This window comes from Agelaius tricolor, unplaced genomic scaffold, assembly GCF_023055355.1.
Source record: "Agelaius tricolor isolate 1412-34295 unplaced genomic scaffold, bAgeTri1.0.p SCAF_18, whole genome shotgun sequence".
NCBI lineage: Eukaryota > Metazoa > Chordata > Aves > Passeriformes > Icteridae > Agelaius > Agelaius tricolor.
This window is the reverse complement of record NW_027269278.1, coordinates 11849903-11866175: the sequence shown is the minus strand read 5'-3', so window position 1 is coordinate 11866175 and position 16273 is coordinate 11849903. Positions and strand designations below refer to the sequence as shown.

At 42.5% G+C, this 16273-nt stretch overlaps 1 protein-coding gene across 4 annotated transcripts; it reads right to left on the bottom strand.

The window, feature by feature from the left end:
- Nucleotides 1-236: 236 nt before the first annotated feature.
- RUFY1 (RUN and FYVE domain containing 1) lies at nt 237-15281 on the bottom strand. Of its 4 annotated transcripts, none has more exons than XM_071443304.1 (18): nt 14995-15281; nt 10168-10341; nt 9744-9861; nt 8996-9097; nt 8554-8677; nt 8089-8147; nt 7300-7365; nt 6633-6702; nt 6079-6180; nt 5520-5636; nt 5028-5195; nt 4205-4302; nt 3643-3762; nt 2729-2858; nt 2212-2306; nt 1724-1772; nt 1472-1549; nt 237-969 (listed from the first exon to the last, which is right to left on the bottom strand). In XM_071443304.1, the coding sequence occupies exons 1-18, from the start codon at nt 15260-15262 to the stop codon at nt 826-828; spliced, it is 2082 nt and encodes a 693-aa protein (XP_071299405.1). In that variant the 5' UTR covers nt 15263-15281; the 3' UTR covers nt 237-825. The 4 variants fall into 4 exon arrangements, with proteins under 4 accessions (XP_071299405.1, XP_071299408.1, XP_071299409.1 ...); XM_071443307.1 differs by having other exon boundaries at nt 14937-15057; XM_071443308.1 differs by lacking the exon at nt 14995-15281 and adding an exon at nt 11066-11216.
- Between the last annotated feature and the right edge of the window lie 992 nt (nt 15282-16273).

The following is a 16273-nucleotide window of genomic DNA, read 5'->3' as shown; positions in this document are numbered from 1 at the left end:
CTGGACACAGCCAGCTACTGGAGCCACTGCCCTTTTTTTCTGGAAAAGGGTGAAAGCAGTTCCAGCTGCAGAGCAGTGGCTTCATCTGGCACCTTCCAGGGAGTACCACAGTGTTGGTCAGGTATCCCAAACACAATCTGCTACTTTCAGCTTAAACCCTGGCTATGCATGGCTGAAAAACATTCTTTTCTAGGATCTGTGACTTGACAGATGTTAAAAATTAAAACTTCACTTGCTTTCAGTTTTTGCAAAAGACTTTATTGTGTAACTACTGCACTGTGGTCACAGCGACTTCAGAACAAGTATAATGTGCAGTTTTTGACTCCGCAGTGAACTGAAGGCACATTCATTGACACTCCTTATAAAGCTTTCTGTAGACAATTCATAAATTGACCTTTTCCTCTCTGACTGACTTAGAGCAAATACAAAACTGTACACGAGCCAGGGGAACACATGGAGCACATACAGTGAAGGTAAAGAAATTAAGTTCATGTACAGAGAGACAATGATGTCTACAGGGATCAAATAAATGTAGAAATGCCATATACAAATTTTAATACAAATATCTATAAAAATCAGAAAAATGAATCTTAGTTTCAAATAGAACTTTTGGGGAAATTACAGTTGATATAAGCTCCTTAATTATTTCAGTTGGAGAAGCATTAGTTTGCACGATCCCTACAAATTAATTTACACTGCCCTTACAGTGGAAATTATCAGACCAGCCAGTCCAGTCTGCTGCACAGAAGACACCTGCAATTCAGAATTAAAAAAATAATGGCTACTTTCCAATGTTAAAGTGGCTCTGTCAAGGGTGGGAGAGCCTTAGGAGGAGTTAGAAGAGCACTGCTGGAGCAGCAATGTGTGACAATTATCACAGACACGGACGGGTTTGGGGTAGGATGGCAGCGCGAGTTCGTTACTGGAACAAGTGTTGCAGAAGATGTCCCCGCAGTTTCTGCAGTGGTGCTACAAAAAAGAGTCAGAATGAGCACAGCTGCCTAAAAACAGCATCGGGAAGAGAGAAGTCAGGCCCTGGGAGCTGTGTCCGACTCCACTGAGTCCCTCCACTTCCCACCAATCCCAGCCCTCCCCGCAGCACTTCCCCCTGCGCAGGGCCGAGCACAGGGCCCGGCTCGGGGACAGCCTGGAACAGGAACAGGAGCAGGAGCCGGAGCCGGAGCGGGCCTGGCCTGGCCGCGGAGGGAGGGGCTGCTCAGGGAGGGGCTGCGCTGGCCTGCCCGCGGCTGCCGGGCACTGAGCAGCGCCAGCCACAGCAGCTCTCCACCGAGAGCACCGAAGCAGGGAGCAGCATTACTTTTTGGGTGGTAAATGCCAAATGATTCCCTATATATTTATCATGCCAACACGATTTGGAATCGAAAGGTTCAGTCTTTCCTAGCAAGGTATGCAACAGCACCGCTTTTGTTTTCCATGGATTATTTAAAAATAATCTGCTGAACCACATTACCTTCCTTCTTGAGATGGAGAATTCCTTTTTACATTGCTTGCAGTGAGTTGCTTCATCATCCTTCAGCCACGTATGACCCTGGAAAATACCCTGGTATGAAAACCATGCTGGAGATACAAATAAACTTAGAGGCATTTTACCAACATTGTTGGTATTTTTCAAAAGCCACCTTTTAAAGCAGAATAACCATGGTGCAATTTGAAGGTGTTAATGAAATTCTTATGCTTAGTCAAAATATCCACGAGAGAGTACCTTTAGTGCTTTATTTACTTCTTTAATGTCTTCCATCTTCAGCTTCGATCTGGAAAAAAGAAATTATGCCCTGCATGACTTTTTATTTAGTTGTGTTTGGTTTTCCCTGCCATTCCACTGTTGAGCCACTAAAACCAAACCCCAATTCTTCAGTCAGCTCCCTGTTACCCATCTGAACCACTCACTATCACTGGGAAACTCTGTCAACTCAAGATTTGCCCCTTTTTCAGTATAAACAGAATAATGTAGGAAAAGCACAGTTCCACTATAAGAACTAAACATTTCCTTTAATGTTTCCTCTCAGCCAGCTCACTCTGAGAAGATCCTCACTTTCATTTCATGGCTCTTTAGTTTCTCATACATAGTAATTGCCAACTAAAATTTTCACATCAATTGATTTTTATAAATAAATGAGGTTTAAAATTCTTGGCATTAGTCTGATACTCCAGCTTAGGTCACTTACAGGAGTTCTGTTCCCTAGAACTTACTGGCTGAGATGAAGTCCCATTTCTTGAAGAGCTTGCTCCTGCTCCTCACGGACCTTCTTCAGCTCCTGCTTCTCATCTTGCAGTTTTCTCAGCTCCTATAAAATTGAGCACAAAATCAAATTTTTTGTGCACTGCTTGACCTAAACCTCGTTCAGTCTACCCAAGCTACCCAAGCAGTTCACAAAAATCAGCTCCTTTGCAAATCCCCCTCTTTCTAAGGCTTGATTTTTAAAATTCCAAGGGGGAACTACCCACATGTTCTGCACAAATGGAATGGAATCATTTAACCATATTTACCAAGAAAAGGAAGATTTTCAGGCTTTGACCATCCTTCAACATAGCTAGAAAATGGCAGTCCTGTGCCAACATAGGAGCACACAGACAGGTAGAGGTGCACAACTGTGTCCTCAGAAACTGCTCCATACATGGCAGCAAATCCTCTTCAGGTTAAAAAGAATGTTCATGCTTAAAAAATAAATCACATTCAGTTGTTGTGAATGCTTGAAACTGTGCATACCTTTTTCAGTCCTTCCATCTGTTGCAATTCTGTTTTAAGCAGAGTGGTAGCATCCTTCTCTTGGTGCAGTTCTTTTTGCAAAGTTTGTCTCTGTTCCTTTTCGGATTTTAACTCCTTTTCCAGAGTTGAGCTATTTAAAAATAATTCATTCTAAAAAAACCCTATAGCAGAAGAATATCCTATAGCACTTAAGGATAGCAACAGTGTGAGAAGTAGAAATCTTGTCCAAAAGAGGGCAAAACTAGAGTGGTGTTCTGGGAAAGGAAAGAACAGGCAGCAGACGTCAAAAATGTTAACACTGTTAACATTTAACATATGTTAACATTTTCAAGTCACAGAAAACAAACAGCAATGAAGGGCTAGAAGAAAAACAACCAACCAAAAGACCCCTAAGAAACCAATCCCCACAAGTTAATATTTTACCACCTGTGTTTAAACTGTCATGTTTAAAAAGGACACTCTATCCTGCAGTCTGAACAGTGAAAGAAGATTTTTCTATTGGTCTTAGAAATCTTTAGAGGATTAACATTCCCTAAGAAAACACCCATAAGTCCCTTCAAAAATCCCAGTCCCTTTGTATGACAGTCAGTTCTATGCTCAGCATACAAGCCTGACCATACCTATCTCCTGATTTATTAAAAAAGCAATTGAGAGCTCCACTGCTAGTTGGAATGGGCAGATTTTTTGCTGCTACTCTGTGCTCTAAATTAGATGTTCTGGAAAAAACATGTCAAAATCCTGATGCTAACTGCACACTGTACAAAAGTGCTGTGCTTCCCTGGGTCCTGTCTGTCAATGTTGAAGCCAACAGAATTTCAAACTCCACCCATCATTAGAACTGAGCATAAAAGAAACAGAAAACACTTCTTAAAGAAACAGCAAAGGGAAGGAAAACACCTGCTCAGATTAAATACCATTTGCTGTCCAGCTGGGCCATCTGCTGCCGACACGAGTTGAGCTTCCCAGCCAGCTCCTGCTTCATCTTATTGCACCGTTCCTCTGCTGCCTGCCTGGCCTTCTCTGCCTGCTGCAGCCTGCACGGGAAGGAACACTGACATTTGTTTTCAATTCACTCCTTCCCTGCACCCTCTCACTCTCTTCTTTTAGTGTTACCACAGGGATCTTTATAAAAGCTTGAACTGAAAATGCTAGTAGAGGAAAAAAAAGACTTTCGGAAGCCGTTTCTGAAAAAAACCCAAAAGCAAAGTCACACCTGTTCTTAAAGTGAAGTTAACATGTGTTTCAATAGCCTGCTTATGGAAAGAGCTATGGTTTTCCAGAGGGTCAGTTAAGGACATGTTTGCCTGGGAAGAGAGAACAGCAAGCATAGAAGGATGAAGAGGAGGAAGTAAAAAAGCTCATGCTGGCACACAGGCCCCAATGTCTATGGGTCATATGGAAGGTCATCCTGTAAAGGTTCATACTGGAAACTTTCTACTGACTTCAATGTTGACTTTCTGATTTTGCAATTATTACCTCTTTTCCATTTGTTTCATAGAGGACATCATCTCATTTGTTTTTCCTTCAAAAGAGGATATTGCTTCTGTTTTCTCTTGTAATGAACACTCTGCATTCTGTAGGAAATAGTGAACAGTGTTTAAAATCTGCCACCAGAAAAAGAATGTTCAGCTTGCTAAAGGCCATGCCTGGGTCTGACTGGAATGTGCAAACAAAATGCTGATAATTCCAGAGCAGACATTGCTCCAATTGTTTTGTTACAACCAGAGAAAAAACCCAAACCACCTTAACTATGTTTTGACCTATGAGATCAGCTACAAGCCAAAAATGTTCTCTCAGAAAAAGCCTGAAGAAATAAAACCAGATTAAATTGACAGGATAAGAATACCAATGATGATTTGAATGCAACAACTGCACTCAGTGGGCATGGAACCAGGAAGCAAAAAAAACCCTCAAAATTACTGCTTTCAAAAGCAAAGGCACACCTCAGCACTGGGGCTTTGCTGACTTGCAAGTGTCTGGGAAGGAGGCAAGGACCTGGGCAAAGCCTGAAACAGGCATCAAGGAATAGGCCATAAAAATTGAGAGAAATCCTCCTGGATTTCTGGAACCAGGTGTGGGAGAGGAAGGCTTGCTGAACTCCTGCTTCATGCATGGAGAGGTTAGTTAAACTATTGTTTCATTAATGGAAACAAGCTCTGTATATTTTGTGTGAGCACTGCTACACCATGGCTTCCTTGTAGAAATGCCTATCATACAGTTCAACTGAAAAAAACGTTAAACCACAATCTACCCAAAGAAGAGAAACCCCACAAAACCATCCCCAGCCCCCTGTACATACCTGGGATTTGTGAAACATCTGCAAGTTAATGGCCTTCACTTCTTCTAACTGTTGGCGAAGGGCAACTAAAGTGTCTTGTTTTTCATGAGTATCTTTTTCCAGAAGTTTCATGGCAATTTCCATTTCTGTTTTCATTCCAATTTGTAGCTCCAACTCTTTCTCTAGTTCCTTACAAAGAGATGGAATTTCCTAGTTACTGCTGCCTAGCCATAGGTCAGGGATAAAACCCAGACAATCCCATACACAAACGGTGTCTCTGCTATAATAATGCCAGTGGTTTCTTAATGCTTTTTATTTCCAACATTCCAAAAGCCCCAATTCCCAGTACCTTACAGACACTGTAAATGACCAATGCCCAGCATCTTGCTTGCAATTGCTCTATGAATTCTGGACAGCTGCAAAAGGTGCACAGCTGTCATCTTGTATTTGTAATGTTACCACAGGCTGAATCCTGTGTCCTTCACTTCACTTTCTATAGTTAAATTTCCTTACCAGCCTGATTTTTTTTTCTTCTTTCAACTGCTTCCAAACATCACTGTACATTTCATCAAGGCCCTGGCGAGATTGCTTGTAAGTATCCAATTCTACTTTTGTATCCTCTTTTGTTACCTACAAGAAACATCAGCTACATAAGATCACAAAGTATTTAAAGTATCCCTTTAATTCTTGTGTGTAACACAGTATTTCAATGTGCTATTTCAAGTAAAATCCTACTGTTTTACAATCAATGACCTCGTAAACATTGGTAAGCTGAAATTTCAAAGACACAGCAGCAATGATAAAAATACTTCAATACTTTACACTTTTTACTTTAATACTTCTAATACTTTGAATTTGTTCTTCCTTCTGCAAGTGTATTTTGGGTGTGTAGTAAAGAACAGTAAAATCTAATGCCTGAGCATACAACACCCAAACCCAGTGACCTGCATAGCAACGTGCTCAACTGTGCTGAGCATTCCAGTGCACAGTGGGCTAGGGAGAACTCACTACAGCTGACCAAAAGAGATCACTTTTTTTAAGGATCCTCATCATCTCTAAACAGGTGTCCCACCTCTACACTTTTTTCACTCCGTTCACGAATTAATTCATTCTGTTGTTTTAGCTGCTGCTGCTCTTCCTGAAGGGATCCAATCCGGTCAGTAGCTGCTGCAAGCTGTGTGGAGAGAACAGATCTATATTTACTCACTGGGCAATCCTGCAGCATCTGGAGCAATTCTGAAGTCAGTAGCTCAGTCTCTGCAGCAGCTGTGCTGCTCACTTCCCCTTCTGCTCTCCCCAGGAGCTGCTTGACCCTTCTGCAGCCATACCCACTGTCAGCCAAAATTAATGTGCCCACCAACATTTGTGCACCAACTTCTGCTTCACACTCTCATCAATTATTTTAAATTATTAAATGAGTAAAGAAATGCACCATAATGTAAAGGGCCAAAATCCACCCTGGATCTGTGGTATGAACTAGTACTCACACCAAGCCATGCCAGTCTGTCCAGTCCCCCCAGCTCACCAGTATCTACTCAAATATTTTAGGTGCAAGGTATAGTCTTAGGGAGTTTTGTCTCTGATGAAAAAGAGCTGTGAGAAATATTTAACAGACCAGATACAAACCTCTTCCTGGAGTTTTGAATTGGTCTTTTCTAAACAGTCAATTTTGTTCTGGAGATCTGCAACCGTGCAACTGCAGCAAGGAAGAGAGATGCATAAAAACAATAAATGAAGTGTCAATGTTCAACTTTTACTCCTAACCTCAACAGTATTTTTATCATCTTGCATTTGTTAACAATGAAGTACTTTGGTGAGCTGGGGAAAAACCCAGAGGAAGAACAACTGTCCCTCTCAAGCACTAAGAGGACCATGTCCTTCTGCTGGCAGCCCTGTTCTGGCTTAGCTTTCACAGTTGTAACACCTCTCCTGCTCAAGAGGGTAAGGGAGGCCTGCTTGTCCCACTGAGCAACCTATGGGGGAAGAGTAGAGACTCTTCCTCCAACAAATGAATTTCCAGATGCACTTGCAATAGTTTCTCTTGAAAAAAATAGTTTCAAAGTGTTTTGTTAATCACTCTCAAAAAAGTAAAGTATTACACACACTTGCTTTCCACATTGCATGTACCTGCAGAAGAGTAGGACTACAAAATAAAACTGAGATTTTTGGGAAATAATCAGAAAATTTCAATATCAAACAAAAAGCTACAAGACTGGCAGCAGAGACATTCAAAGTCATGCTGGAAAAGCTAAACAGGACAAGTGCTGTATATGAGAACAGATGAAAATCCCACCTTAGATGTCGGTTCAGTTCTTCCACATAATGCTTCTGGTCAAGGACAGCTGTAATCCCTCCATCTCTAGTTGTAAAAGTGAGAATGTATTCATTGAGAAGAAACTCATTCATCTTAAAGTGCTATTCTGTACTAGGGCTTTCAGCATATACCTGCAAACAGAGCTAAAATCCTTTCTTCATAAAAATACTTGTGTCTGAGCTGGATCAGAAGCACCAGGGAGGTGAAGCAGCTGCTTGGCTGCTTCTCAGCAGCTCCAGTGAAGTGCTCTGAACTGACAGAAGCACATAAAATATGAAGATTCCTTCATTTGCTACAGGTCTTAGATGACCTTAGAAGACCTGATCTGTGTTGCTAACTGCAGTCTCAAATCTAATATTTCACTTAAAATTACATTTTTTCCTCCATAACTGATCTCTCCCTCAAAGACAGCTGCTTAGTTGAGAGGGTTTCTGAAACTGTGCTTAGAAACAAAGCAGTGAGTTGGCAATGGGTGACTTGGCAAATCATCACTTCTAAAACCAAATAAAACCACAATCTAATATTTTGTGTACTTTTAATTTGGCCCCAGCTCAAGACTCAAACTCTCCAAATTGTTGTTAAAACTACCACAAATTCAGTCTCTGAAAGATACTACTTTTGTTTAGGTAAAAAAATCTGGTTTGGGTTCTCCATTTTGGATGATTAATAGTTTGAAATCTCCAGCACTCCCATCCTCCCACAGACTGTCTGACAGGTTTGTTCTACAAAAACTGTAATGATTTAAGATTATTAATTCACCATACATACTGTTTGCCATCACTGTCCTGTGTTTCCTTAAGGTACAAGGAAAAATCAATCACTCCAACCTGAAAAATAGATTTAAGATATTAACACACCTTCACAGTGCAATTATGTGTAGAAGCAGGCATTACTGTATATTTGGAAAATGATAAAAATCTGAAGTTTAGATTTAGAGAGACAAATAATACCTATATTCTTCCTGGCTGATGCAAACATACAAGTGAGCATTTGTCATAAAAGCATCAAAGTAACCGTATTATGTGTGAACAGTTTCCTTGCAGTTATTAGTTTTGACAGTGTTTCCATAAACTGCTACTTGTGTACTTTTAATTCACTGAGGGAAACACAACAAGCTTCAACACAGGCCATGTTGGAAAGAAATCTGGACCCATCTCAGTCAAGTATTTATAGATGTACTTAATTCTACTAGAATCCTATACCAACTGATCCTATTTAAGCTTTAATCTTCACCTGGGAATCCAAGTCTTCTCCTTTCAAGCAGAGGTTTGCATCAATAACATTCAGTCCAACCAGCAGACCCACAATAACTGCTCCTTCCTCCTCCATCATCAATGCATCAGGTTCATAAAATTCACTGGAACAAACAGTACAAGGCATCACTGCACATCAAACAGTTATAATGGCACTTCCATCACTGAAACCATATAAACAGTAATGCAGCCTTTGCAAAACTCAGCTGAGTTCTCATTTATTGAATAAGGCAGAAGATTTAGAACTCTCTCAGAAAATACTCTGCAAATTCCTTTGTAGGTTCACTGCAAAAAGAATTAACCACTTGCTCTTCTGCAGGCTGCAAGAACAAGCTTTAACTGGTCAATTAATGACTCTCCCTGGAGCTATAGGGGATATCAATGTTTCAGGAATATTCAGGAATACACGTCTGTGCTGTTACCTTAAGAGATGCTTATGGTCCAGGAGTACTTTGAGATAATCTGCCAGTTTCTTTTGCATGAGTGCTAGATAAAGCCAAGCCCTCCCTCTGCCCACAGCAGTCCTAAAATGAAAAAACACATGTTTTGGTAAAACCAAGGTGTTTTATTAACTAGATTTGTGCAATTCAAAATTCTCAGTTTACAAAGTGAGAGGAAGGACATTATTTACTAAAAAACAACAACAAATCTCTGGGGAAATGAACTGTTGTCTCCAGAACAAAGAACATTTAAGTATATTCCTTTCTTCAGGGAAAGTATATTGTAAAGTCTTCTTAATTTGAAAACCCATACATATTGTCAACTACCACCATAATCCAACCATTAATACATCCTAGTATTAAAAAAATCAAATCTATCTCAATCATCTTGAATTCCTCAAACCAAATACTATCAGCACACGCACAAAATGATATAAAATCATGAAAAGGGGGGAAAGAAGAGGAAAAAATTCCTGTGAATACTTTAGTTATTTTTAACAAGGTTATAGAAGTTTCCAAATGGTGTTTTCAATCTGACATGGTTGTTTGAGTCAGAAACTCTGAATATTTTGAGATATCCTCCTTATCTCTTGGAGAAGTCAATGCCTCCTACACACCCTATTTTTTTCCTTTGGGAACAAGAGCTTGTTAAGGAAGCCAAGAGACTACACGAAGGATTCCTTTTCCCAGCAGTATGAGCAAAATACATCATTCCCAACCATTAACTTACTTCAACTCTGGCAGATTTTTAACACTGGTTGCTATATCTGATGCTTCGGGACAAAGTTTTTCCACTAGTTCCAAAGGACCAAAAAATGATTTGTTCTGTCCAATAAAACTCTTCTTCACTAAAGGGAGCATACAGAGAGATTTGTGAGGAAAAATGACAGGCTTCCACCTCCAAAATTTTAGACAAAATTTACTTGTTACTTTGTCCTATCCGTTTATAACATGTCTGTGGAAAGGGGGCATTAAAAATACTCTGACAGTTTAGGAGGCATAAAATACAGGATGTACAAGGGTAACCACATAGTTATATCTGCATTACTGATTAGCATAGTGTTTACAGAATTAATAATGTCATTCAGAAGTCAAGCTGGAGACATGACAGACTCCTTGACCTGTCTCTCCTCAGCCTGGCAGCCAATGCCCACCTTTGAGCCCGTGCTTGAGGCAGTGCTCCAGCACCACGAAGAACTGCTGCAGTGGTGGGAAGTCAGAGTCCAGGGTCCGGCCCAGGCTCAGGGCTGACTGGATGAGGATTTTGATGCTGAGCTTCATCATGTTCATGAGGTTGGCACGCTCCTCCATGGTGTGACACCGTGTACCTGGGGGCACATGGGTGGGGAAAGGAAAGCTGCTTTACAGTCCCAGAATCAAACAGGCTGGAAAAGACCTCTGAGATCATCGAGTCCAATGCATGATGAAACTAGGCCAGGGCACTGAGTACCAGATCCAGTTTTTCTTTAAACAGCTCCGGGGACAGTGACTCCACCACCTCCCTGGGCTGCCCCTTCCAATGTATAATCTCACCTTTCTCTGAAGAAATATTTACTAATGTCCAACCCAAACCTCGCCTGGTGCAGTGTAAGATTATATGCTGTAATCTTATCACTGGTTGTCTGGGAGAAGAGCCCGACCCCCACCTGGCTACAGCCTCCTGTCAGGGATTGTAGAATGATAAGGTTATCACCCTGATTCTCCTTTTCTCCAGACTAAACATTCCCTCAGCCGCTCCTCTGAGGAGCTGTGCTCCAGAACCTTCCCCAGCCCTGCTGCCCTTCTCTGGGCCCGCTGCAGCCCCTCAGTGCCCTTCCTGAACTGAGGGGCCCCGAACTGATCACAGCACTCGCGGTGTGGCCTCCCCGGAGCCGAGTACCTGGGGACAATCTGCACGGAGACGCTGCGCAGCTTTTAAAGACCCCTCGCCGCCGTGCCCCAGCTGGGCCTCCATCCTGCGGCGGGGGCGAGCTGGGTTAACCCCCCCTCAGCGCCGCGCCCAGCCCCCGGCGGGGGGGACACGGCCCCAGCCCCGGCCCGCGGGGTTCGTACCTGAGCGGCGGGGCCGGGCCGGGGGCCCCGGGGCTGAGGGAGCCCGGCCCGCCGCGTTACCACGGCTACGGCGCGCGCGGCGGGGCCGGGGGCGGGCCGGCCGCCATCTTAGAGCCGTGTGAGGGGCGCGGGGCGGGCTCGGCCCGGCCGGGGCGTGCTGCAAAATGTGGAATTATGTACAGATTTCCTGAAAGAAGGAATGTTTCTCGATCTTTGTAAGATTTCAAGCCTAAGCAACAATAAGGGTGATCTAAGCCGTGGAACAGCAGCTAACGAGCAAGGTGTAAGTGACGCCCAGGTGTTACAAAGGCGAATCACTGGTAGGTAGAGTTGCCTTGTTAAGGTTTAGGGCTGGACATGCTTCAGTGACCTGAGGCCTAGGGGAGGTTGATAAAAGGATGTAGCACTGAGAGTGGGTTCAAAGGATGCAGAATTTATGTGATGCAAGGTCGGCCTGAGGCTGAGTCAGGGAGGTTTATGTTGAGATCAGGAAAAGGTTCCTCACCCAGAGGGTGGATGGGCTCTGGAATGGGCTCCTCATGGCAGTGGTAACAGCACCAAGCCTGACAGAGCTCAAGGAGCATTTGCACAACACTGTCAGACTCATGGTATGACTCTTGGGGATGCTCCTGTACAGGGCTAGGAGTTGGACTCAATGATCCTAGTGGGTCCTTTCCAACCCAGAATATTCTATGATTTTATGACATTAGGCACAACCCCAAAGATGAGGAAGAAGCTCATAAAGCCAAGGCACCAACTGTGCTCAATCAGCTCTGACTGGGTAGAAGGTAATCCTGGCAGGGGCAGATTGTGACCACTGACCCAAGAAACTCACTGACCCAAAAGAACAGATAGCCTGAACATGCAGACTAATGAGCACGGGAAGTGAGGATATCAATGACCAACAGAAGATAGAATGGTAATTAATAAGAGAACTAGGGAATTTGTAACCAATGAACATCAATGCCTAATGCCTAAAATACTGAAAAGTTTTGGTAGTCGTGCTGGCTTTGTGGATTTGCCACCCAGTGCCCTTTCTGTGCAAAACCATAAATAAATCAAATCCCTCCACTCCATGCATGGATTGGCCTCTTGCAGACCAAGTGAAAGAACCTGTTTTGGGACAACAGGGGGAGTGGGACCAGGACCAGCTCCCTTGCTTCTTAAGGCACCTACAGGCTCTGACAGGAGCTGCCAACCACAGCCCAGTGGCCACCAAAATCACGTTTTAAGCCACTGCTGTTCAGCAGGACTGTCTTGCTGTCACCTGCGGGTCACACATGGCCACACTCTGCAGAAAAAGCAGTGGCAGAAGCCCCAGCCCTGTGTCAGTCACACCCAAGATGGTTAACAATGTTTTTAAGATCATGCAAAAGTCTCTCCAGTGTTTTCCTTTTTGTGCATACAATGTTAATTTAGGGTTAAAAATGAGCAAAACTCCTCCTTGTGTCATAAGAGAGAAAACAGAGTCATTCTAAATCTAACTGACCTTAATAACCACAATACACACAAAATGCTGTCATCTCTGCCTGCTACTCTATAGTTCATTGTATATATACTATATACAGTATATACAACAGTATATAATCAGTGTACATTATATTATAGATACACATATATATAGAAGGAGTACACTGTATATTGCCTATAGCCTCAAAACTCTATATAATGTATTGACATGAGGCTGAGGATTAAAAGTACCATAATATTTAGAATTTTGATCTCAGTATTGTGAGGTTACACATCAGGAACAGAAAAAAAGCTGCACAAACAGAAAACCAGAAACTTTGGGTTGTTCCAAAGCAATGTTAACCATTTTGATAATTTTTTGAATTTGAATTTCTACTTACCAGGAATACTTTGCCTCTACACCTTACTCAAGGTACACATATTACCCACAAGACTTAAAAAAATAAAATACCATTACTAAAAAGCTCTTTATGAAAACAATTTTAAACTGAGAAATATCTTAATATCAGTTTGCATTAAGTTAAATAATTACTCAAACAATATTTTTTTAGACTGTTGCAAATTTACACAATCAAGTACATCTTTTGCAAAACTGTGCAGGTTGGTACATGCAAAATAAACAGGTATTAGACACACTACCAAAGCCAAGCTTTAAAGATTAGGAACCAGGTTACCCAGTGCAAAAGATCAGAGATGTGATGCTGCAATCTTTAAGAATGCAGTCACACAGTTTTGTATCTTATTCAACTCAAGAGATTTGTTTCAACATCTTTTTGAAGCCACATGCCTTGTTTACTGTAATTATTGAGCATACTTTGAAGTCAGAAAACACTGAAGCACAAAGGAAAGCTCACAGTTCTCCATGCCTTGGTCTTGGGGACTGCAAGACTTTCTTGATTCATTTTCTTTAGATTTGAAGCTTCTGGCCTCTCTGCAAGGCAGGACACAGTGGCAGACACTGGTTTTAGAATGGGGTTTATGTGTTTAGAACATGTGATCAACAGATCTGAAGTAGCAGATAGAGGTTATAAAATCTCTGGAAAACACAACAGCAGGCAACAAGCTCCAAGTTTTCCACAAGTGGTCTTGCAGGCCTTGGCTTATTTCTTAAACATACCTGCTTTAATATTTAAGTGCTTGGTCAAAGGTAAGTAATATTGAACAGGCAGAACAGGTGCCTTAGCATCTGTTCACATTTCATATACAAGTTATTAACTGATTTTTCACACACAATTTTCCATAAAACTTATCAACATATTATTCAAATCCTTTGAACAACGTGGGAAGGTTGTGGTGTGTTCCCTTACTTTACAAGGAAGAAGTGGAAAGGTTATGGTAAAAGTTCCATTAAATGTGGGAGCTTCATTTCGGGTAGAAGAATATTTTATTCCCTGCCCCTTGCCAAATGCTGTGTGTTGTTTTCAATTACATCTATCCACAGCATTATTCCAAAAGCAAACAAAGAACCTGGGATATTCTACACTCTGTCAGGTTAGATCTCAAGTGTGCAAGATGGGCACTTGGGAAACAAACCTGTAGCAAGTTTGGTGTAAGAATTTGAGATGCAGGAAAAGAAAAGAGTCTATTTTTTCAGGACAATTAATCTTCAACTCTGACTCTGCAACATTGAGGAATTGTCACAAAAAAAATGAAGAAGTCCATCAACAGTGACATTGCCCCATGCTGTCACAACTCATCTGCATGGAACTTCCCTTGAGTACTCAGTACCATTAAAAACAAAAAGGTCAGCACCAAACAGAGCAAAACTGAGCTCCAGTGCTCCAGAACAATTAAGCACCAGTCTGAAACTCTGGAGTACAAGGCTCCAGGCCCAGTTTCTGCTGCATTTGAATGGGTTTGGGTTTTTTCCTCCCACATTATAAATATTGCTGAGATTTATTTTCCATGTGATTCAACTAAAGCCATTTTAATTCAGTTCTAAGATATCTGTCCACAAATCTGTAGGGCTGCTAGATCTACAAATGCCAATGTTGAACAAAGCAATCTGAGGTTAAACTGAAGGCAGTTTTAGTGTAGTTAAAAAGTAACTTATAACAAATCTGTAACTTAGTTTGCTGGGCTAGTCTCTGACATGAAGGTACAGAGTTTCCTTCCTGGAACCAACAGCACTGGAGGGAGGATGTGGAATTTTGAGAGATCCCTCAGCGCAGCCAGGCTGCTGGAGCTTTAAAGAGAAGGACAAAAGGCAGCAAATAAAACAAAAGCAAATTTCTTCAAATATAAGAGTTTAGGCTTCTTCTGGTTATAATGCATTTCTTAAATTCTAGATCTCTGTCACTTGTTTAATTTTACTTCAATACAAAACTGCAGCATCTTAAAAAAAAAAAAAGAAATTCAAAGTAACACCCATGCACCACTGACACGACCCAGCAGCACTTACGGGAGCGAACTCATTTGCGCACCACAAAAGCGAGTTTACTAAAGAAGCGGAGCCGTACTTGTCTTTGCCGGGCTGTCACTGCTGCCGGGCTTGGACACCAATCCCACCAGGGATGCGGACTTCAGGGCGCTGCCATAGCCCAGCGCCAAGTTTTCCGAGGCTTTCCTGGCCAGAGACAAGATCGGAGCAGACCACCGCGCTTCCTCCGGTTTCGCCTTCTCCTCGTTCCTCAGCTCGGCCGCGTCAGGGAGCTGTTTTTTGTCAATAATCTCAAAGTCTTCCTCCTTTCCCGCGGCGGGCGCGGCGCGGCGCTCCCCGGCAGCCATCTTGGACGGGTCACATGACCGCGCCTCGGGAGCTGCCCCCGCCCCGGGTGAGGGCCTGGGGCCGGGACCGGGGGGCCGGGCAGGGACCGGGACCCGGGGCAGATGCCCGGAATCAGGGCAGATCCCGGGAACCAGGGCACGTCCCGGGAACCGGGGTAGATCCCGGGAACCAGGGCACGTCCCGCAGGCAGCGTGAAGCACCTGCGCACAGAGGCAGGGCTGTAAGACAGGCCTGGCCAGGACAGAACACTTCGCTTGGTGTTCAGAGTTAAAGGGCGTGCAAGATGAGGAAAGAGTTCACCTTTGAACAAGTTTGGAAAGGAACAAAAAGTACAGATTTTTACTGCTATCTGTGTCCCCAGACATAGTTTTCAATAAAAAAAAAATTAATGTGTTCTGACATCTCAGATTAGCACAGTTCAGTTGTGACAGCTTAATGAGATCTCTATTACTCTGCCTGTGAATCAAGTCGTTGTGACTTCAAGTGGAGGATTGGTATCACAGGTGCACTGCTGTGAAAAGGAATTGTCCTCATCACTGACATGAAAACAGCTACTCAGTAAAGCCACTTCATTAATGTGTATGGGATGGGTTTGGTAGAAAGATCTATCACAAAGGGGAACTGAAATTACCCCACTATGAAAATTTGATCTTGCTGCGTGCCTCAAATATTGATGTAGCCTACTGATGTAAGGTTTGTTAACTGTTTTTCCATGCAGCAGCTGCGTGTGTTTGAGATATGTCACTCGTTTAGTCATGAGGTAGTGGATGCTGCATATGAGCTTTTTATGCTACATAGAGGAAAGTATTTGGGGTGTTTTTTTTTTTTTTTTTTTTTTTTTTTTTTTTTTTTTTTTAAGAAATAGGCAAAGGAGGCTAGAATAGGAGAGTTGAAGGTCATTTTAGTCTTGCAGCAATATAAATCTTCAGAGCTCTCTCTCTATATATTTTTTCTAAGATAAGCTACTTTATGATTGATTCTGTCTTCTTGGCTTCTTCCACGCTGAAAAT

Excerpts from the sequence above, each read along its gene's own strand:
- RUFY1 (XM_071443304.1), bottom strand. The coding sequence starts at position 15,262 with ATGGCTGCCGGGGAGCGCCGCGCCGCGCCCGCCGCGGGAAAGGAGGAA. Across the intron at positions 7,366-8,088 it reads CAGGACAGTGATGGCAAACA|AGATGGAGGGATTACAGCTG; the intron begins GTATGTATGGTG and ends TTTTACAACTAG. Across the intron at positions 5,637-6,078 it reads GGAGTGAAAAAAGTGTAGAG|GTAACAAAAGAGGATACAAA; the intron begins GTGGGACACCTG and ends TGTTTCTTGTAG.